Below are 23730 nucleotides of genomic sequence, written 5' to 3' on the forward strand. Positions count from 1 at the left end.
ATCTATGGAGCTCATCCTCAATAGGGTGGCGGCTAAGCTATCACTTAGCGACATGAGTCAGGTAGCAGGCTGACCACGGCTAGCATAAGTCATGGTAGGAAAGCCAAAATTATTATTATTATTTAATTATGAGTTTAATTCCTACACAAACACTTGGATGGTTGGATCTCCAAGGCTTAATCATTTGACAGTTTCTCCTGTGACATGCACACAAAAACTGGCGCTCTGCTTGTGATCGCGTACTGGCAGGCGGGACTCTTGTGAGACAAACTGTGACAGTGTCAAATGTTAACAGACTCCTACACTCGGAGCTCACGGCGGGGGAGGAGGCGGGGGGTCCTGCGCTGGAACCTCGTGTCAGAAACGCAGATGGGAAGGATAGTAAAAATCAAATTGTCAGTCTGCACTTTTGTTTCTGCTCTGTGCGTGTTTGGTTGCAGCTATTTGACAAGCGAGTGAGGGGCTTCGGTGTGGAGCCAGCAGGGAGCAGGGGGGGTGCATGGGGTTAATCGGCCAGCTAGGCTGAGAGGCATGAATGAGGGCTTGGAGAGGTGCTTGGAGAGTTACTTGTTGTCTCTCCAGCCCACTCCTCCACCGCACACCTTGACACCGCCTCTCTCGAATAAAAAAATAAATAAAAATAAAAACACACAGACACAGGTCTTCTCTAAATATGCCAAAAAAGTGAAATGTATAAAAAATGTGCCAGTGCGCCGCCGATCAGAGATATCCTGTCAATGCCAGCTTGAGTCGCTGTCCATGGTGCTGAACTAACAAGACTTGTTAGACTGGCAGAACAAGAATTTCGTTACTGACTCTCTGCGCTTAAGTTGGAGTGTGAGTGCTTTTGCCACCTCAGATTGTACTGGCACAGTGCCCATTTGGGTCAATGTCGACATCAGTCACTCCGCCCCGCCCCCCCCTTCCCCCACGTGCTCCGTAGCCGTGTGCTACATGATTCACTGCCAATTGACTTGCTCGTATTTCTAAATGCCACCCATTGATGCGGCGGGGTGTGTGTGTGTGTGGAGGTGGGGGAGTTGTGTAACTAACTCCCATCAGGGCTGAATGACTCACACGCACACACACACGGTATCTTTTCTGCCTCGCCAGCATGCAGCGCCAAATCACAAAGACCGAGATGCAAAAACGCATACTCATTAAAGGCGCAGAGATGCAAACAGCAGGCGAGGCAAAATAACAACCACCCCTATGTGAATGCAAAAAAAAACAACCAAAAGAGTGCAAAAACACTTTGCGAGACACACACACACACACACACACGGTAGAGTGCACAGCGGCGTTCGATGTCAGTGTGTGGCCTTGTTCTCTTAACAAGCCCGTGGTGAAAGCACACCGGCTGGACAATGATTAGAAGCTCACACTGAGAGAGTCAATGGAAGACGGGGGGGGGCGGGGCATAGGTGAGTGATCCCACTCATACGAGAACTCTGCACGCACTGGAGGGAGGGTGAAATTTTGTTTTTTCGGCATTGCATAACAATCTTGAAGCACAATTGCTAACTATGACAAGGGTTGGCAAAATTTCTTTCTATTACATTACTGGGTCGGTAAAAAAAAACGAACGAAAAAAAAGAAATTCCTGCGCTGTTTGTGATTGATAGCGGGTTGTTTCATTACCGCCGCATATGCTTATCTTTTTGTCTTTGTGTAATTACTTTTGGCTTAATATCTGCGCGCCTGCACGGCGCCGTCTATCATCCCGTTTTGACGCTCAAGTGTTTACTTTGTCACACACCGAGGCCACGTTCTAATTTCATACAGAATGGCATGAATGAAGACAAAGCCATTAGTTGCTTCAGGTAATTTATCATTAGTGCTGCTGCTAGCAGGTCACAACATTAGGGACACTTGCACGATCGAATTCAAAACATTATCACAAAGGAACTATGTTCGGTGTTTGAGATTGTTCCTAATATTGTGGTGGAATTTCTTCTTTTTGGGGGCTCAACATGCCCGAATACACCTGACAGCAATTCTACAGATCGTCACTAAACCGGGTGGACAAGTCCATCATGACCGGACCCATGAAAATATCTCAAGAGCCCTTACTTGAAATTGAACAGGAAGTCGGCCATTTTGGTCTGAAGTAGCCATTTTGGGCAATATCCAGGCTTAATACTTTGCCAGACTGCAACTGGGGAATTGGTCCAAATAGGTTGCAATCGGAAGCAGATGTGAGAGGCTTAGTTGCCAAGCTATTTTTTTTTTTTATGCTTACGCCATCTGACTTGGGCAGTGCGGTTTTCGTCAATATTATTTTTTTTTCTTACAAGAGTTGGAATTTTTAGGTGGTTCTTATTTGAAAAAGTTGGATAACCATTGAAAAGGACATTTTCAGGACTGTTAGTGCTTGCCGGGGGGTTGATTTGGGGCAGTTGCATGGGGTCTCATTAGATTGTGAGTGTACGACGAGATTACAGCCATTATTACTTTTGAAGTCATTCGCTGCTGAAACTCACAAAGTTGGGAAGTTTTTTTTGCGCTGACATCAGCACATCAGGCTGTACTTTGCATTTGCGTTTGAATGGAGTACAACTTCACTGATGTGTGCATGGCTGTGTGTGAGGAAGCGTGTGCATGCAGCCAGATGGCTGGAGGGCTCGCTGGAGAGGAACTGAGCTGAGACGAGATGAGCAAAGGATGAGTTTGGACCGGCCATGAGCTACGATTGTCCTTCACTGCGCGGGAATCCATTACGCTTTCAGGGTCGCCGCGGCCAGCTAGCGCAAACACAAACACGCACACGCATTGAGTCGCGCGTGTCACAACAACCGGATGACAAAGTGTCGTCCTCAGCAGAAGCCGTATGTATGGCTGCGTCTAATCCCTCGATGAGATTATGACTCATCTCCTATGGCGGTGAATCTCAAATTGTGGTCCAATTCTCATTTCAATACATTTGTTTCGGTCATACCCCTACACACTCTCCGTCCAACTTCCCACATGCCTCACGATCAACAACGACGAGCCTGATGTTTATCATCTGCTCGAAAGCTTTACTGATCCAATAAATCGCCGCATTTGTTGGTCAGCGGTTCTTAAAACTTGAATTTTACAGAATAGATGTATGAGACCCTTCTCCTTACCTACCTGTTGAAAATCTTCATCACTGGATTCCGGTTGATGAACAAAAACGTCAACGGCAGTGAACGAGTTAACGTGGGCATGATGGTAGTACCAGGTGAATTTTTGGAGGTGGTTCTTGGTGTTAAATTCTAATTCTCTGATTCTATGGGCTGATCTGGATGGAGCACGGCACGCCCGGTATTACTCCAGGGCGACGGGCGCGTGGGGCTGAAGTGCTTGCCTTTATAATGGAAGCTACAAATTAAGAGCAAGAGAGAAAGATGATTGGATTTGAATCATTATCCTCGCACAGTAATTAATGCCTGAGGGTGAATGGATGTTTGGACCGTCTGACAAGAATTTTTCTTTTCCATCCCCTCCCTCTCGAGCTTGCTCTTTTTTTCCATCTATTCGACACTCGGCGGCCGCTTCTCTTTTGTTGCGCCAGACTCAATGCGCCGGCAAGACGAGGACTCTTAGCCATTAACGACGCTCGACGCACAATGAAAAGGAAGGATAAAAAGTTCCGTCTCCAACAAAAGGCTGCATTTACACGGCAGATCAAATAATGCGTCTAAAGAGCTACTTGGTTTTACTGGACACAGGAAACAAGTCAGATGCACACAATACAAAACCATGTAAACACAAGTTGGGTCATAGGTAAACACTGATTCATCCTCCCCATTGGTTTCAATTAAGGTGGCAAATTTCAACAACGTTCATCGTAAATTATGCTACGTAAATACACATCCAAACAATAAAAGTTACGGAAGTTTTTCCCAGTCCGGCTAAATTCCCCTTGACATTCCCAGAGAACTATTTCACATGCGGTGCACAACTTGATCCTGCCGTATCCACGCGGAGCTGTCAGCTTTTCTGGACGTTTTGGAAGCTTCAGCTTTTGGGATTTGTCCAATTTTTTTCCCCCGCCCAAATCTGACGGTGGGATGTGAGCGTTGACATTTCTGACAACCTGTGCAGAACCCCTGAACATGTCTAGTAACACATATCTGGTCAATAGCTATCCGTGAAGTGAAATGTGATTAATTCAATCTAGTCCCTAAAAAGCACTTAGTTTAATAAAAGAAAATCATCACACTGTAAAGTATTAAAAAACGAGGAATGTCACGGGTGGCGTGTTTTCATCAGGACATCCGACTTGTGGCGCTCGCCCGCCAACTTGTTGGCTTTCTGGACCCGTAATGTGACGAGCCACGCTAAGACCTTCTGTCTGCTCCAGCACTTATCTCTTAATGCTGCTCATTAGCATTGCACTCAAGCATAGAGCCAAAGAAAAGTCAAACCGAAGAAGTGCCGGGAAATTGCGGAAGTCAAAGTCCCGCTTTGTCTTCTATCTTCTTTGTCCTTCGACTGGCCTCCATGCCGGCCAGGAACACAACTCATCCTGCATTCATGGGGGACAGCGATGGGAGGGGGGGGGGGATCCCGACGCAGCCGAGAAGCGTCGCTGGCAATTCATCAGTTTAGCGGGCTCGGATCTTCGCCACTCACTTAGCGCGCTAAGTTAGCCTAATGAGTCGCTAGAGCTCGGCCTGTCAACGCCGGCCGCGGCTACGACTGCCACATTCGCGCAATCGCCTTCGAGTTGAGCGGCTGCGACATCCCGAGACAAACCTAAAGGCCTTGGTGTAGGCAAAAGTATTGGGACAGCCGCTGATGAGAAAATGCAAGAAAATACGGAGTGAGTGCTCCATTTTGTAGTTTTAACCACTACTGCTTTTGGAGTGGGAATTTCTGCCCAGTGTTGGACAGGGTTGCGGTCATGGTTCTTCTTGTATCCATCATGCCAAGTCTGTTCAATCGGCACCTTAGTGAGACACGGCTTCGTGCTGCCTACCGCCTTCAAAACGATACAAAAGGAAGCAGTGACAGCTCTCACCAAGGCTGCAGTGACAGCCAAAACTGTCAGTCAGCGAGCTAAGAAGATTTTCTTTCTCTCTATCTCTCTCTCTACCTTGTTCTGTTACAGAATGTAAATTTCTACTCTGGAATTGTGTTTTCAGGTGCATGAGCTCGACAAAAAGAAGTCCAGAGGAATCTTTTTGATATACACATACATTAAGAAACACATTTCTAAATTCACTGTCTTGAATTGATGAGGAGGTGTCCCAATACTTTTGTCCATACCATCTACAAGCTAATTCTCGGATAGCCAACTGAGACGAGATGAGGAGTGATCGTGTAGGCGACTCACCAGCCGCCTTCTCCTTACCAGGGTCAGAAGACACGCACAAAAAAAATATACTGACAATGATGAAATGTGATCACAAGAAAGGCTCGAATAACATCCTCGCCAAATAAACGGCATTACAGAGCAATCCATGACATTACATCAGTCAAGGGAGAATCAAACAAGCCCCAATTGGAAAGGACATAAACAAGTACTGTCTCATATTTGCAAAAACACCAAAACACAGTCTCATAGGCAAACAGCCCAAAAAACCTCATCCGGATTCGACCTCCAGAACTCCCGCTTGTTGACAAACTTTGCTTTAGGGAGACCTAGCAGGCATGGCGGGGGAGATTAAGACAGCCACTGGGATGCCAACACACACACACAGTTGAGGAGCGAGGCGAGACGGGACGTGCTCAAACTGTCAAAGCACTTCATCGCTAGCTCTGGTGCCTAATTATGCAATAAAAAAATAAAAAAAAAGAACTCCAGGAGGGGAGGGTAGAAGACTTAGCCTCAAAATAAAAATCAGCCCATCCATGTATGAGCTGTAAAATATTTTCCCCCAAGGGAGAGAGAAGCTACGCTACTGGCCGTTTGCTTGCGACGCGCATCGCACATCGACAACGCTGGCGGTAACGAAGAAATAATCAAGCCTGGTTAACTTTGCTACTGTACTTTTTTTTTTCCTATTGTCAAGTTCAGGGAGGAATCAAAACAAGGGCCTTAACAACCTCCCTGTAGGCTTCAAACTCCAGTGGGTCAGAACCTGAAGGGAGGAGCCAAACATTAGATTCAACTCGATATCGATTCAAACGTTACTTAAGTAACCGAGTAGATCCAGTTCGCAACGAGCGACCTCTGCCTGAGCGAGACGTGCTAGTGTGAAAGTCAAGAGCGGGTAGGAAAGAAGAGAGGCCAGCAGCCGAGAGGCAAAGCGTGGAGGCGAGCGAGGGCGAGGCTCCCTGTCAGAAAAATGCCGGCGCATTCCGAAGAATTGCAAATCGTATCCAGAGACCTGTTAGGGAAGATGAGTGTCAAAGCTCGGGCCTGCCTCCGCATTAGACACTTAATTAACCTCCTTAGACGGCAGCGGGCCAAAGCCTTAACCGTGCTAATATTTGGCCTCCCGCAGTCGGGTGTCTACCAGTAAGCCGATCCCTTTTTGCAATATGGATGCGACTTGATTGTGCAGTAATGGCCGCCGCGCTCCTGACCTCAAATTTACGCTGGCACCGATAAAAGACACTTAGCAGTATAACGCTTGTTGAACGCTCCCATCTTTGCTTGCCCGTCTTACTTAACCCTGTTTTCTTCACTTAAAACTAAATGCCTGATTAAATTTGACTCGGAAGAAAATCCATTAATACCGTCAAACTTAACTGCCTGGTTCTTTTGATGCGTCCGCCACACGTTTCTATCAGCTCAGTCTGTCCATGCAACATCTTTCAATGCCAGCCATTTTTAAAAAGACAATTTACTTAGTGCCAGACAATTTAGAGCAACTATTTGCATGCTACGTAGTAGTAGTATGTAGTCACGTGTAAATGTGTTCAAATATCACACAACAGCACAAACAGCCCGGCAGGCTTTTTGTACGAGCCATGTTTGAAGTGTTTGAATCAATGTGCACGAGCCAACATACATCCAAACACAAACATCAAAACACGCAAACATTGCCACGCGTTGATACCGCAAACACAGAAACCCAAAAAAATAGAAGCATACACAAACGTGGGACACACGGGAGAGCCGAGTGTCATCTTCAAAAGAGGACGCGGCTCCTCCGCCGCCGCCTCCCCCGACTCGCGATTCATGTTCAAAGGCCGTCCATTAACCTTTGGCATGCACGGGCCCGCCGTGTGATCCGCCGCTCTCGGCCCAGGACTTTGAAAGCCCCCGCACGGAGCGGGGGCCGCTAGTAAGTGACGGCGAAAAACACGTGCGTCGGACCTCCGACAACCGTGAGAGACGTGCGTTTACGGCAAAGCGCCGGAAGGTGAGGACAGGGCGACAGGAAAGTGTTTTGGGCGAGAGCTGTCACATCATCACGTAGTTACGACCGAGGTGAGAAAAGAGAAAATGGATACATCATCCGAGAAGAGACCAGAATGCCGCCGCTCTTGCTAATAAGAGTACGAGACAACCGGGAACTCGAGATAACAAATTTGGCAGCCCGAGGTGCCTCAAACTTGAACAGCGCCAAATAAATGAATAAATAAAGTAGTCAAACGAAAGCCTGCTCATTTAATAATACATACAGACACAAAGCAAACAAACGTCTCAATGTTTTAGCAAGCTTCAAACGTTCAGCAAACGTTGGCATTGATTTTGCGGTTCACAATTGGTTCATCTGACACCCAGGAGGCATTCGAAATTTTAACAACACAAGAAAGGTAAATATTAACTTGTAAAATTAATTATGAGTGTGCCGTGTCCGATTCAACTCAAAATGTTTGCTTCTCGAGGATCCTCCAGTTGTTGACAACCAGTGACACCGCTAACAAGCTACTCGAATATATTTAAGCCATTTTTTTTTTTTTTTGCAGTAACGACTAATCTAATGCATAACTATTCTAAGTAACTTCTTTGTACTGCGATGTTTACCTTCTTTTTGTATGCTAAACTCAAGTCAGCCATAAACATATGCACAACTATACATTATTCCCACGCCAAGCTGTCGTTTACACACATTAGCACGAATATTAAAATAAAGCTAAAGTGCGTCTTTGTTGCTTTGTTAGTGCCAGTTGAAATTAGGGAGATGTACATATGTGTAAGACTTTCTACATGGTGCGCTACGGTGAATATATTATGTGCAAACAAAGGCTTTTTTGAAATATGAAAGTGCGCCGAGGAAGGTCGAGTCTTCTATCAGACGGCGGCGCTTTTAACGAGCACGCCACCTTAAGAGTTGTGAAGTGCATTAGCGTGTATACATTTACTCAAAAGATGTCGACAACTATGGACAAAAGTGACGCAAATGTATAAAGAACAAAAATATGAAGGCAATGCGGCGCCCTCACTTAGGGAATTATGAAATCTACAGAAACAATAACAATAGCGGGGGTTAGCGGTGTCGCCACTCTTAATGTTATTTACTCGGCTGCCAGGAAATCAATTGTGTTATGAATTAAGAGAGTCGGTGCAATTGTAATTTCAATATTATCCCATCGCCACAGTAATGTGTGTTGCTCAGTAATGGATGTTGTTTTGACGTTCACTTTTCTGTATATTTCTATACTGAAGGCTACAGTTAATATAGAAAGATGTGGTCGTGGATTGCCATGTATAGAAATGTCTGACTTGGAGGGACACTGCAATTAAAAAAAAAAAACAAATCACTGAAAACTGTATAACCAAGCAACAAATAAAAACAAAACAAAAGCTGAGCAAATAGACCTGAGGGGATTTAGATGCTACCTGGAATTAGCAAATCAACAAGTACATTTATCACTTCTACTAGTTTTGAAATTGTTCTACATTCCAAAAACGTGTTACAGTAACACTCTACATTATATAAGTCGCGTTATTGCGTTATCGCTATAGCAACTGAAGCGAACGTCGGCTTGTTCACAGAGCTAATGCTAACTTAGCATCTTAGCTAGCACTGCTATTTTGTTAACCATTTATCTTGACTAAACACTTTCATCGTCACGTCATTATGTTTGAGAATTTTCCACATAAGTCACTTGCGTGTTTTTAATTTGGTTCCAAATTGTAAGTCGTACATATTGCGCTGACTTTGACTTTATGTCTAATAATATGGTCGGTTTATGTACGGCATGATTTTGATGGCGACATCCCGTAGGTCTGTGCAAGTGTAGCTAATCAAGTGTCCCGTGAGTCTATATATCATAGATAAAATGCGGACGCACGTGAATAACAGAAAATGTAATTGAAAAGAAAAAAAAAAAAAAAAAAACACAGGGACGGGAAGGGGAGGACGGTTATATTATACGAGATTAAACTAGTAAGCCAGTTCCCGCCCTGGCGTGGAACACAAGTAAGACGCATGAGGCTACGTGAGCGCATTTGCAAATTGAAACATGTCACAAGCATTATGTGGCGAAATGACTTACAAATAGCCTTATAATGGCCGTGCTGCCACCGCCGTGAAATGGCGCACGGCGGCGCGCGCCGCGGCGAGGTTAGCGGCATGCTAAATGAAAGCCGGGGCGTCGGGGGGACTCCATCACATACGCCGCGGCGGGCCTGCCATGTTTGCCGCATTAGGCCGGCCTAATGGACTTTCAGAGGGAGGTTGGTGTGCGTTTGGGGGGCATGACGTCATGAACAATCGATGGAACGTTCCACATTTGTCAGGTAACGTGTCATTAGGACACTTGTGGGGCAGGTTGGAGCGAGCTAGCTTGCACTTAGGCCGCACACAACTTTACTGTTTGTTTCTTGTTATTAAATATAAAAAAGACACTAGGTTGATTATTTTTTTATTTCAAATTGAATTGATCTCAAAGCAAAATGCCGATTACGGTCACGCTTGAGTTAGCCCTATATTATCGAATGATAATCGGCTATAATATTAGGTTTAAAGAGACAAGAGGGGCAGGCGTGCGTATTATACGGTGAAGCCAAGTGCAATGAACCTGCCGCCTCCGAAATAGGTTCTCATTAGCCGTCTTAAAAGGTTCTCATCACATCACAAAAAGGCCTATTCGGCTAAATTCCATCTCTGTTGTTCTTCCTCCTCTCTCCTCCCGATCCTCGGGTCATGGCAATAAAAGGAAATTAAATAAATTAATTAAAACTGTGCGGGCCAAATGAGGAGCACGGTGCTGCGGGGGCGAGCGTGGATCTTTTTACATACACGTGTGCCGGAGTCCATTAGCGTGGAGAAAAGATTTGCGCTAGTGCCTCAGGCCTGGGTACACGTTGAATTGATTAGGAATGCATTATTAATGCTGTCTGAGGGGTCGGCTCGCATAGCCGGATGCCTTGTACCCTCTCAAATGCGCTGCATATGGACAGGCAAGACGCATGACCTCGCTAGCCGCTGCGGTATACGCGCGCCATCACTTGCTAGCATAATTTGATGTATTGGATTCAAAAGTTTTCATTTCCACCCCTATTTTAAATAAGAGGACATTATAGCATGTTGATAGTGCAGAAAATAACAAAGATGAAGTTCTTACCCTACTGCCAAAAACAGATCAGCCTTTTTACAGCCAATTAAACTCAGCGCAGCTCTGCTTACCTCTCAGTCGAGTTTCGGATTATAGCCATCACTTGAAAATCGTTCTCTATCTTCACCTCGCTGCCAAGTCACGCACAGCAAAAAAAAACTTGGCGTAGGTGCAGATTTTATATAAATAATCGCAATGTTATGTAACTAAAGGGTCAAAGTGGACAAAGGCTGGCATTTTCTCAATTTCACAAATAAGCATAGAACAAAAGATCCCCAAAGTTTGTTAATTTCACACTTGATGAGTGGGCAGCCACTCCAGACACACAACTATTTGTATGCACAGCTCTCTAAAGTTCATTTTCCATAATTGTCCCCTTTAAAGATTTTATTGTTGGGCATCTAGAATGAAAGAATTCAACGTACGTCACATACGGAAATCCAAGCACTTTGTTAATGAGCTTCCACTGCAGAACAAAACAGCGCCAAAGGGCAAATGTGACAGAGGGCGAACGTGTGTAACGCCACAAAAGGAGCAGAACCAAAACAAAGCGGCTGCTACTCGACTTGGTGGTCAACTAACACGGCGGGGAATGCTAATCGCGCCGCTGACACAAGCACAAACAACAAATATTTACATCCCGGCCCCACTCCCTCCTGCTTTTGCTCCGCTACGGCTTCATCAACTGGCATCGCACCATGGCGACCGCACCCCCCCTCCCTCCCCCCAACGCCCCCTCGGCTTGCTAAATGTCCGTCACCCAGAGGCTAGTTGGCACGGCGCTGACTGGGAGCGTTGCAGCAGATGGTGAGCTGCCGTCTGTGTGTCAGGCCACTAGCAGGACACCCAGCAGCCCCTCCGACTCCTCCTCCTCCTCCTCCAGCGTCACGCTGCCTAACCGGGTCACCTGCTGCCAGGCGTGAAAAAGCATCGCGTACACACACACACACACACATTAGAAAGTGCAGCTGGTCTCAAAAATGCGGGAAGGATGTGGAATGCATTTTGAAATGATTAGAATGTAAAACCTGAAAATTTGAAAAAGCATCTCCCTCAATGGTATTTTTTACTGGTGAATACAAAATCATGGGGAGGATGGGAATTGGTTGGAATCGAGTCAATCGGTTAATAATCGTTGGGGATTTTAGATATGTGACAAATACCCGAAAGAGCAGCACGACTTCCATTAAAATGAAGCAAAAACTGTTTTGCTGTACACTCCTTTTCTTATCAAGACAGGGCTGCAATGAACTAAAAATAATAAACATGAAGAAAAATGCTCTTCCGCAGTCACACAATCATGAAATGAAATTGCATTACGGTGCAGGGCACGCGATGAGCTGCGCATCTGCTATCATTACACGCACGGATTGCGCTCCTCTACCTCGGCCACGCTCCGACTCGTCGGCAAACGTTTTTGACATTCACACGTAGACCCCCCCTCCCTCCACAAGCTTGCACCACGTTTGCTTTCTAGCCTGGTCAGCAAGTCGATACGCTTACAAGCTACACGGCGCGACTCACGTGTAAATATTACATGCTCGTTTGCGATAACCTTCGTCTGAACGCATGGCGGGGCGAGTCGCAGTGGGTCAAGGAAGCAACGAATTATGCGGCTTGCAGTTTATAAATAAACAATATTGAATGTACAGTACGCTGTCCGGCAGGAGGCGAGTAAAAAAAATGACATTGTTGGATTCAGCCACAGCCGCCTTGATTACAGCATTCATTTGCCTTGGCGTGTCACACGATTCATTTTCATCAAGATTCTCTTTCATTTTTGGGCCAATATCTGATTGATGTCGGGTTGTGTTGGACCAATCCCAAAAACATCCTAATGTGGTTATGGCCCGCACTGAAAAAAGTATGTCTCTCTTTCATAATTTGAGCCTGATGAATCCTGGCATTGTCATCTTTGCAATATGTCCGTTACGTCAAGGAAGGGGGGGGGTAAAATCCATTCATGAGGACAAAAAAACATGGTCCTTATTGAGGAAATTCAAGTGACACTTTTTTGGAAGCCTCACATAAACATTGTGGAACACAGCCAAAATGTAACACAAGCCCCCACAAGCTTAGCTAGCCAGCGCTGTGAAGGAGAGTCCAAAGTTTTTTTTTTTTGCGATTGTACCAGCATGTCTGCCACGCAGTTCTGAAGTTGTGGCTTTGAACAAATTAGCAATATAAACACACAAGTATTAAAAAAAAAAAAAAAACGTATTATTCCTCTTTAATGCACACAAATGTACTCATGTATAAGCTAACATTTAGCCTAGCTTCCTTTAAATCTACTTTTTCTTCTTTGCTGTGTATTACAGCAACATGACTGCCTCCCACAGGTCAGTCTTGGTACGGCAACTGATACCTGCTTCCGTATTAACCGGTTATAATTGTTCTGAGGTACCTTGAGAGGACGGCGCGACGTTGCTGAGCGCCACGGCGCACGTCAACCAAATCCAGACTGCGAGAGCCATGATGGATGGCGGTCGGTGAAGGGGGAGCGGCGGAAGGCGATGGGCGGGCTCAGCTTACACCCTCTCTGGGGGACAACCTAAAAGGGAAGAGACAAGAGAATATGTCAGCGTTGTTGGTTTACAGCTCGGCGTGGCGTAGCCGCGACGCTCAGGTAGATTGATGGAGATGGAGGCGGCGGCGTGCGGCCCGCCACGGCGACAGCTGTCACCACGAGCGGTTCGTCACTCTGCTACGATTGAATGCTTGATTGAATCAGACATGCGACATATGTCGCGGGGCCATTAATGCGGCCATATTCAACATGTGCGCTATGAAAAATACTCATTGTGTGTGTCTGTGTGTGTGACTTGGCAGTGCCGCAGGACTCGCACATCTCATTTGCCTAATGAAATAAAGCACAATCTGGAACTTTAGCTCTTGATTTTTGACAGTAAAGCCCGCTCCGGCCCTCTGGGGGCTTAAAGAGCGTAAACAGTCGAGACGTGAGTGCCGAGGCTCGCTCCTGCTGAGCTCGCCGCCACCGTCTGCGCCGCTCGTCTTTTTTGGATTGGACAGATTTCGGAGGATTGCTTTCATCCCCGCCAACCTCCATCCTGTTTATTTCATGGACGCCACCGACATCTTTATAAATTGTTAATACAAGTATACTGTGTACATCAGGGGTGTCAAACTCAATTTTTTTGGCGGGCCGCATTGTAGTCATAGCTTCTTTAAGACTGTCAACCCAAATAAATGTATGAGCACCTCATATTATATACAGTAAAAGCTACAAAACAAACTCGTTTTCAAATCAGATGAGTAAAAACTGGTCAAATATTAAAAACAAAGATAGTAAAAGTGAAGACAATTTGCGATTCTAGTAATGACACACGAATTTGATGAACATAAAATGATGTGGCGGGCCGTATCTGGCCCCCGGGCTTAGAGTTTGGCACCTGATAGTCACCTCTCAATCAATAATTAATCAGTTGACAAACCAACAAAACAGAACTCAAGAACTAAAATAGCCGACAGAAAAGACCTTCAATATTTTCGGGAACTAGCCGGTTTTATTTGGTGTCAAGTTGCCATGCGCTCAACGCATCCCTTCATCATCCCTCATTTGGCTTTCCCTCCTCTTCCTCTTCCTCGCACCCCTCCTGGCGCTGACCTTCTCTGATATTTACCCATCTCCCCGGTGGCACTGCCCGGCCCAAAGCTGCGACCTGCTGGGTGTCGCCGGGCGGATTAGTGTGCCGGCGACGAGCACTGATGCAATGAAGAGGGCGAGGAAGGGGGGAAAAAAACGGGAGACGGAAGCCGCATCTTTCCGAACGTACTCGACGTGTGTTCCGGCTTTAAATCAGGTGTTTGTGTCGGCGGCGAGGTTGACCAGCAGCCGAAAGAAAAGGACAAGCCCGGAGGGAGTGAAGACAAGAGGAAAAACAAGAGTAAAGAGACAGTAATAACTGGTAATAGATGTGCCCAAGGATGGCGGCTCTCCTCCTCTCTGCAATTTAACGCTCAGAAATGGTCCGTACCCCGTCGAGCCAAGGCCCCTTGTTTCTTTTCCTCTCTTAAACTTTTGAGCTCTTAATAAGAAAAATCAGTCTTGCCCCCATCCCCCCCTTGGTAACTGCTTCAGTCTGTACCTTTGGACAATAGCTCTCCTGTGGCCTCAGTAGATGAGGAGAGTAGGGAGGGAGGTCATAATGACAGCGATGGAGGGAAAAGTGCGAGGTGGAAAAATGGTTTCTATTTTGTGACCCAAAAAAGCAGGAAAGTGAGCAAGGTGCGCTTTTAATGTAGTAGGAAGGAATGACGGATTGCGGGAAACAACGGTGCGACAGGATGAGGAAAGCAGAGAAAAGGAGGGCAAGCCCAGTTAATAGCAAACGCAAGAAAGCCAGCAACAAATGAGCTCAGGAAGTGTTTTTCTCGGACAAATGAACCGGGAGAGATTTGTTTCGGTGAAAAGCATTCTGGAAAAATGTTTTCTTCAGGCGGAAAATACCATTTTAGTGCACTTTAAACTGGCTTCGAAAATTGAATCGATTCAATGATTTTTTTAATATTTTATCTTATAGGAAATTATAATATAATTATATAATATAATATGAAATATAATTATATAAATATTTTATTAATCAATTTTACAGGAAAAACAAGTCTCAAAGGAGATTAAAAAAAAAAACAGCCTACGTCTGCGTGCATCTGAACCAACTTCCAATGTAGCGAGATACGATGAGCCCGAGGCCGCACGCTGACCTTTGGCCCCAGAATGCATGCGGCGCTATTTTAATAGAGCAGAAAACACGACATCCCCACGAGAGCACTGGCCGCAAGATGAGCGATTTCACGCCGCCATCGGGAACGTTCGCAGGCGAGGAGACGGAGAGTGTCAGTGGCATCGCCGACCGGCCGGCGTTATCTTTTTTCCCGCCCGCCAGCCGCTCTTCATTTGCGGGTGGCCTTGATCCAAAGCAAATAGCCTCATTATCCTCTTGCGCTGGATCATTTTGATAATCACCGCGATCATTAAGATCAGTTTGCTTTCCATCCAGAACAGGGTGTCTCTTAATGCAGGGCGGCTGACGAGGGCCATTTTTCCATCACACAAAAAAAGAAGAAGCTTTTCGGAACATTACCCGACTCGAATGGAAAAGGAACAAAGGGCTCGCGTCGAAGCGTTTTGCTGAACAATGAGGAAAAGCTGGTGAAGTTTGGCTTGGGGTCTTTGAGCTACGGAGAGACGGACGGACACGCTGCGTGGACAGAAGCAAACGACGCTAGGCGCTAAAAAAATTCAAGAGTGTGTCAGTCATTTCTCCTGCGCACTGCTGCTGATTGCAGTTTGGGTTTCACAACTTAGGGGTGCCAAAGCCTGCCAGCATCTCAACACATTTCAAGACCGGCTCTGTCTCGGCGTGAACGAAGACCTGAGGGAGGCAAAGTGGCAAGTGGAACGAAAACGTGGAAACGCATTTGTTTAGGAAATAGACGACAGATTAGCCCGGCGGTCACCCCGAATGTTTCCATCACGTCTTTTCCATTTCCTGTTTGTGCCGAAGCTGACAGTAAAAAGGGAGGCAATGATTTGGTTCCTAGCAACAGGCGGCGAGCAAACGGCACAATCACTTTTCCCTTACAAATCACAGAGCGGTGCCGCGTGAAATATTAGTAATCACGGCGAAAAATAATCCGGCGATTCGGACGCAAATTGGAATAAATCAAGACGGAGACACAATTCTCTTTTTTTATTTTCAGACACGGCGACGATTATCTCAGTTTGATGGGACCGCTGAGGATGACAGAAGAGGTACACGTCGCCGAGGGGGCTTTAATTCTGCCCGTGACGCATCGCTGCTGAAACTTTGTCACAATTTGTACTCAACCCCGAGCCCCACCCCCTTCCACCGACCCGCCTTTGGACTACAGGGAGCAATACAAGGAGGTGGTGCAATAAAAGCAGAAAGGAAAGCATTAATTACACCTTAGCCATAAAACTAATCACTTTCTTAAACGGATATAATCGTCTGAGTGATGCGGTAATCCTCATCACCCCTCCAAGCGAGGCCATCCGGTCTCGTCGAGTGTCGGCTGTCAAAAAGTTGACGTCTGACGCCAATTTGATTTAATGGTTTCATAAACTCCGCCAAGAAAATCCAATTATCATCGGCCTTTGTTTTGGTCGATGGCAGGCGGCGGTTAGCAGGAGGATAAAAGTTTGCCTGTCATCCCACTTTTGACATTAGAGAGAAGAATGCAGAATTTATTGGCACAACAGACGCAAGGACTACATGGACAACACGAACATGCAAATTAATATGGTGGCGGATTAAACATTGTCCCTGTAAAGTGAAAGAAATGTAAACAAACTTGCTAAAAGCTCAAGGAAATAGAAGGAAGCTTTGACTAACATCGTACATAAAAAAAAAAATGTATCAGCTTAATATGGGCAGCTAGCTACCAGCTAGCAAGCTAGCTAACAGGGCATACCAAGCTGGCAAATTGCATGCGCTATGGTAGAAATTATTTAGTGAGCGAGGGAGGCTCATGCCAGACCACAAAGTGTGTCACTGAGCACGGATTAAGGTGAAGAAAAAAATAAATAAATCAGAAAACGGAAAAGAAACAAATCTCTGAATTCACTTTGCAAAGTCTTTAAAAATCTGGTATTAAAAACAAGCATGCTGGTATCTAACTGTGAATGTGTTTTAATGTTTTAATAATCTCTACCAAGAAAACGAAACCAAAAAAAAATGACTACCACACTAAAGCAATAAAGTGCCGTTTTCGCTATTTTACTGCGGAAGGCCACGTAGTTTTGATTCAGGGAATCTTTTAGTCCTCGCAACCGAACTGCTTATGGGACTTGAAACGTTTCGGCTACTAAAATTACCCCCTGGTTTTGTAGCCTTATTTTGATCTCCTAAAGTTCCAAGGCCATTATAGTTCAGCTACAAAATAAAACTACCAAATTAGCAGCGCTTATCGTAAGATGGGCCAAAGCATTGGAGTCAAAGTTGTATGCACCCTTAAACTTGAAAATAGGAAGCCCATTTTAAGCATTATTGTGTAACCCCTCCCCTTTTCGAATCCTCCATCTGTACAGTGGACATCTGCAGTAGAAAGCCTGAATCAATACCACCGCATAGAATATGATAGCATCTCGTATAAAGCGGCACCCTCCTGTCTCCCCCCCCCGCCCTTATCTTCCCGTTGGGTCCATATCTCTAATCTCCCAAATCCTTTTCGATGACGCTATCGCTAGCAAAGGCAACATAATAGCATTAGATATCGTTGCTTCAAAACAAACCGATTCTTTTACATTTGCATTGACACTCGGCGGCGAGAACCAATCGCCTGGACGGATAATGCCGCTCATCTGGCAAGTTCGAGGGGGGTCAGACCATCCTAACACGTCTCCATTTTACTCGAATGTGTTAGTCAAGGCTGTTTTTATAATGACACCATCAAGCTGGGCCCCGTGTAGACGGAACATATGAGCTCTTGTAATGGCCCGCGTATGAGGAGTCGTGTGTTTGATTACGGAGTCGTGAGCGGCGAGGAGAGGCTGCGGCGTCGACCGGGAATATAAGACTCCCTCCGAGTCGGCGATCTGGCAGCGGCGTGAGGCAGCGAGGAGTGAAAGAACAGACAGACTTCAATGAACGAGGGCTTTAAAGGCTTGTAAAGGGTTGAATACTGATTGGGCAAATTACATCACTGGAGGCCATTTTGTGGTGATTTGAGATCCTGAACTCAAGTAACTTATCGTAAGCAGCAGTTTGTCAGGTAGAATTGTTGAAAACAAAATTGTCAGTTGGAGTTTACTGACAAATTAAAGACTTAAAAAAAACCAGACTTGCACCTTGTGTTAGCCAAATAGCTTTGATTTAGAGTCCGCTAACAATGCTAACATAAGACAACAAGGTAATTGTTAGCTTGTTGTCTTATATTAGCATTAGCATCGGCATGCTGTTGGACCACTTTAAGCAACTGAAATTTGAACACAAAAGGTGGAGCAACACGTAGACTCACAACACTCGCAGAAATAGAAATATTCTGCCACAAAAGGCAACAATCGGTGAAATCCCTTGTTTTTGCCACGTACTAACACTGCATGCATATTTGAGTCTTTTTTTTTTTTAAGCTGCGGCAACAGGGAATAAAAGACGAGTCGGCTATCCGACAGCAGAATGAGGGGGCGAGATGATTGGGGGGGGGGGGGGAACGGAGCGACTTTAATGGACGTGTGCTTTAAGGGAATGTAAATGAGACAAGGGAATGTGCAGAGCTGTGTGAGGATATCAAACAGGACTGGTGAGGTTGTCAAAGAGGTAAACGCGAAAGGGAAAGAGGAGGAGAAGAGAGACCTCTCACTTTATTCAACGGAGAGACACGCACGCTCGAGTCGACAACCGATTCGTCACTTTGAAAAAACAAGGAGCCAATAAGATCGTATGGATGACATATTGCACTGCTGTATACGTTGTCGTTTTGTTCGGGAATGCAATCATATGAACATGCCAAGTAACTATTAAATAAGAGTAGCCTCTCCAACTTTAATGGTGAGATAAATAGAAGCTTTCTCCTTACGTCACGGTGCGCTAACTTTATTAAGGTTTAAGCTTGAATTAAAGCCACTTTACAAGGTGAACTTTCTACACATTCCATTAACCTTCGCAAAGAAGTTTGTGGAAAGAGCAACCGAGCGGCCATCCACGGTGAATTGGTCCAAATTCAATTGGGCACAATAAAAGAAGACCAGATGTTGAAGTTGATGGCTTTTGTGTCGACTTGGGGTGGAAATCGTATTTCCTGCATCGAGCAGAATTCCGGCACAAGCGTCAGTGTGAATTTTTTTTGTCACTTTCAGGGTGACAAATTGGATCTTCAGGCGAACACGCACACAGGTTGTCAGGTTTGCAAAGCGCGTGAATATTCCGTAGTGGCAGCGGCGGCAGTCGGTCAGATTGTTTTCTCTATATGGCTCGGCCTTCTCCGGCGCGGTCCTGTGATCTCTCGTGGCAAGCGCCGACCTTGTCAGCGCTTATTACGTCTGCTGGGACAGGAGGCGGCGAGCGTCACCCATCAACGCTCGGCCCCGTGACGCCCCGCCGGGAAGTGACCTCGGCGGTCCACCTGCGCTATCACACTAACGCCTGCTGTAGAGTTGATATCAGAGGTTGGAATGACGGACATATATTTCCAACAAATTGGAAGTTCCAAAGCAGTCAGGGTCAAATTAGACACAGGTGAATTATCAGTCTTCCTGCGTCGTCAATGTCGTCAGCCTCGCAAATCGATAGAGGCGAATGAATAATTCACCCTAACTGTGAGGGCTAAACAACAAGAGCGAGTGATAACTTACAAGACGGCGAGCCAGCGACGATAGCGTGATTATGCTAATGTTATGAAATTGAACTCCGCCTTCGCTTCGGTCGGATCGCGGCGCCCGCGTTATCCGGCGGCTATGACTGGCAGGTTCTGCTTGATCCGATCCTTATAACCTCCCCCGAGGCAAAAGCACAAGGGATTGTTTTGATCACTTGAGTTGCACCCCATTCATCCCCACGGGACACATTTTTACCAAACGGTAAGGAAGGTTTCGCAAAGACTACACGACCCGTTTCTGTGATATTTCTTCAAAAAGGGAGAATCTGTTGAATTTGTCGCCCCAGCCACATAAAAGCAGTGAAGCGAAATATAACTTTCATAGCAGGGGCCCCAACATAGAACCCTGAGGAACACCATACGTACATAAATATGACACACGTTATTTTTTTTTTTGCCAGTTTAGTTAAATGTAAAGAATTGAACATACTTATAGGACATTTTTGAGGAATTAATTTCAATTATACAATTTCAATCTCAATGGAAAGGTTTTTATCATTTTTATCGGGACATAGACTGAATTATTGTTGTGTGGATTCACGATCATTTCTACTGCCTTTGCTGGCTACACAAACTTTTATGCATTTCTTTCCCCCCTCTGTCCTTCACTGCCAGATTAGCTAAAGAACGAAGCGCATTGACTTGAATGTTATCGGTGACTTTTAATGTGAACTTTACGGCAGCCCATCCATAGATCACTTTCCATTAAAAAGGGTCTCAATAGAGTTAAACCCCTTTGCAGATAACGCGTGTTCACTCCTAACTGGCCAAGATAAAAGGTGATTAAATGAAATGGATTCATAATTGTTGAGTCACCTTTGGGAATCGCTCGTAAACTAAAGACAAGCTCTAACTGAGTGTGTGTGTGTGTGTGTGTGTTCGGGAAATGAACACATGATGGTGAGTTGATTGTCACCGACACGCACACGCGTTCTCATATGCACACAGAGCAGCCCACAGGGGTGCCACATGTGATGTTGACCCACTTTAGATGTGTGGCACAAAGTAGAGCAGGGATCCAGAACATAAAAAAGAGAGAGTGACATTTAAAAATAGGCTGGGGTTTCTTTTCATCCCTTCCACACGCCGTACAATGGAAGTATCCATCTTTTGTGTCATTGAGAACTTCATCTCATTATTCTGTCACATCTTCAGCGGGCCGCTTGGACAGCAGCCGAAGGGACGTCATTTCAAGTTATTTGTCAGGTAGACTCCACCTCAGGTATCACATCACAAAATAATCTACAATATCGGAATCGAACGCGCCCTTTGTGTCGGCGCCACTCCCTTCACGCTTGCATGTAAATGACCCACACGGGTGTAGTCGAGTTTGCACTCGTAACTCCGGCTCGGGCAGCTTCCAGCCTTTAATGCGTGCGTACATAAATTAGGCTGACGACGAGTGCACTGGGGCTTATCAAGGCGGCGTACTCCCCCCCCAACAAGACAGGCCTTGCCTGTAAAGATCCTAATTTGGGACCATTTTCGCAAGGCAACCCAACTTTCCGCGGCTCCTTTGAAGCTCGGCGTCCGTCTGCTGTTATTCACGAGGTTTGATTACACGCGACGTGTTAAGATGTTTTGCGGAGATGCACACATTGTAGATAATGCAGTCGGGGGCACCGCAACTCCATTTGTCACATTAGAAGGCTTGTTGATACTATTCATTTTTGGATTTTGGTTTCTACATCAGAAAAAGAACACAAAGTGCCTCGGAGTAACTTTTGTCACGAAGCGTCGTTTCATAAATAAAACAAGGGAATGTGAAGCATTGTGCAACGGTGTGCCTTTTGTGATGTATCCAATCGGATGGTAGTGACCCCAATCTGCCTGCCAAGGTTACCCGGCTCCGGGATGGGCCGAGTGGTCATCGGGAGATCCTGACACAGCAGGCCCGGCTGCCACGTCCCAATTTCCAAAACGCGCCTGTCACTCGCCTACCTCCGCTCTCATCTACCTCGGTCAAGCACGCGCATATGCGACGAGACGAGAGATGAAGGTGCGCAGACTTTGGCCTACATACAGCAGGGGATGTGCTTCGTGGTAGCGGCCTTCAAGCTCGGAAGGTAAAAATATTTCTGCCAAGGCTGAAATATTTGGAATCCTCCAAACTCGACTGGCATTTGTAAAAATATATCACATCAGTGCCTCGGGCCAGGCATATATAAAACAGATGTTTCCTGTCATTCAACCATATATCAGTCGATTAGCAATAGCATTGTCCTCATTATGGTTGCAAGGAGCTCAACTTCACACGGAAGGCCCTGAGTCAAAGTTTGAACTAGAGGAGTCAAAATGATTCGATTGAACAATAAGTACAGCAGTAACTGATATCTTACGAAATCCAAATTGGTGCATGATCTCAGAAAAAAATATAACGTTTTGTCCTTGGAGGAGGTAATTACTACAATACATCATGCAAGGGCAAGTCTCTCCTTTGTCTTCATCTCTTGCTAATGCTGCTCCTGTTCTGTATTTTTTTTCTTTTCGGATGGTAAATCAGCACAAGTGCACACTTGAGTGCCGTTAGGTCCCACGAGTCGGGGCGCTCGGATTATCAAAGGGGAGCTCGAGCCGGGTGGTTGGAGGCTTCGGGTTAGTCAGGCAAGAACAGGTGGGACTTTCCACTGCTTGCTTCTGTTAATTACCAAAGCCAAACGCCGAGCCAGGTGAGCAGCCATCGCCGCCTGGAGAGGATCCAGAGGGTCCGCCTGACCAAAGTCGCTTGACTTGGGGAACACACGCTAGAGAACACAAGCCTTGCCGACAACACGAGCTTTTTGTCAGCGTCCAAGGAGAAATGATTGTTTTAATTGGGTCCAAGATAAAAAGCGTTTGACGGCATATGAAAAAAAAAAAAAAAGACTACAAACGACTGACAAGATTGGACGGATTCAACAACAGAGCTCCATCAATCAATGCTTTAAAATGTTTACAAGCGGACTTACAAGCACGCCAACTAACGGCTTACGATAACGGCTAGTTACGAGCTGTGAGCTTCTTCCAACCGCGCAGGGAGCAAAAGTGTAAATGTTTTCAATACAATTTAAAATCATTCCCTTGATAACTCGATTATAAAACTATTTACAGTATTATTTTTTTAAAAAGGACCATTTTCATGTGAAGACATATTTTGAAAATTGAAAATATCACTCACTATATATTAGCTATATTAGCATCAGCGATTTTCTAACAAGTGTCGTTTAAATTCTGATAAGAACACAGTTGGTGTTGGCTCATTATTGGATTTAATGATCTGGTGATAAAATTACACTTTGTATTGCTGCCTTTGCTCCCCGCCACCATTTTGTTGTCCGGCTGCCGCTGTTACGACAGTTAGCGGCGAATGGGCTAGCTTCAGCTAGCAACATGATTCTATTTCCTTCCAAATGAGCCCACGGCTTTGCCCTACATGGTTTTCAACAAACTTTTATGTGTTATCAGGTGTACGTACAATGACAATACTTCCACAAAAGCTACAGCTCTCTTTTTACAAGCAGACTATTTTTTTCAAACAGTTTCCAATGAGTGGGCATTTATCTACCGTTCGGTCTCCTCGTCTCTGGAGAGCCGAGTACACGGACACAGCGGTGGTCTCTGCGGATCCTCCCGTTTCAAGTGACCTTTCTCCGCCTTTATCCCGTGCGTCTCGGGCGTCTGGTCACTCTGAATCGCTCGGCCCGGTCGACCATTGTTCGCTTATAAAAAGGTCGCTAGACGAGTGCATAAAAAAAGTGGAAGGACCCCACAAGACCTCACGGTTGGAAGAATAGACAGTCCGAGCTCACATTCCACCAAATAAGTTCATTTTTTTATATCCATATTTGGTCATTCGATCTCCGGCTCAATAATGGCAAAATTTTTCGAAAATACGCTGGTGGGAGGCGGGCAAATGAGATCACGAGCGCGTATGATCCCCTTAAAAGCAGGACTAAATTATTCAGGTGA

General features: G+C 45.6%; 1 protein-coding gene across 2 annotated transcripts in view; it reads right to left on the reverse strand.

The window, feature by feature from the left end:
* The window catches only part of adgrl1a (adhesion G protein-coupled receptor L1a), a 124286-nt gene that overhangs the window by 32918 nt on the left and 67638 nt on the right, over positions 1–23730 (reverse strand). For both annotated transcript variants that reach the window (XM_049745391.2, XM_049745393.1), the window contains one exon: positions 12833–12979. In XM_049745391.2, the coding sequence (XP_049601348.1) occupies positions 12833–12902 (70 nt within the window). In that variant the 5' untranslated portion in view covers positions 12903–12979. The remainder of the gene's footprint in view (positions 1–12832; positions 12980–23730) is intronic.

This window comes from Syngnathus scovelli, chromosome 16 (genome assembly GCF_024217435.2).
Source record: "Syngnathus scovelli strain Florida chromosome 16, RoL_Ssco_1.2, whole genome shotgun sequence".
NCBI classification, from domain to species: domain Eukaryota; kingdom Metazoa; phylum Chordata; class Actinopteri; order Syngnathiformes; family Syngnathidae; genus Syngnathus; species Syngnathus scovelli.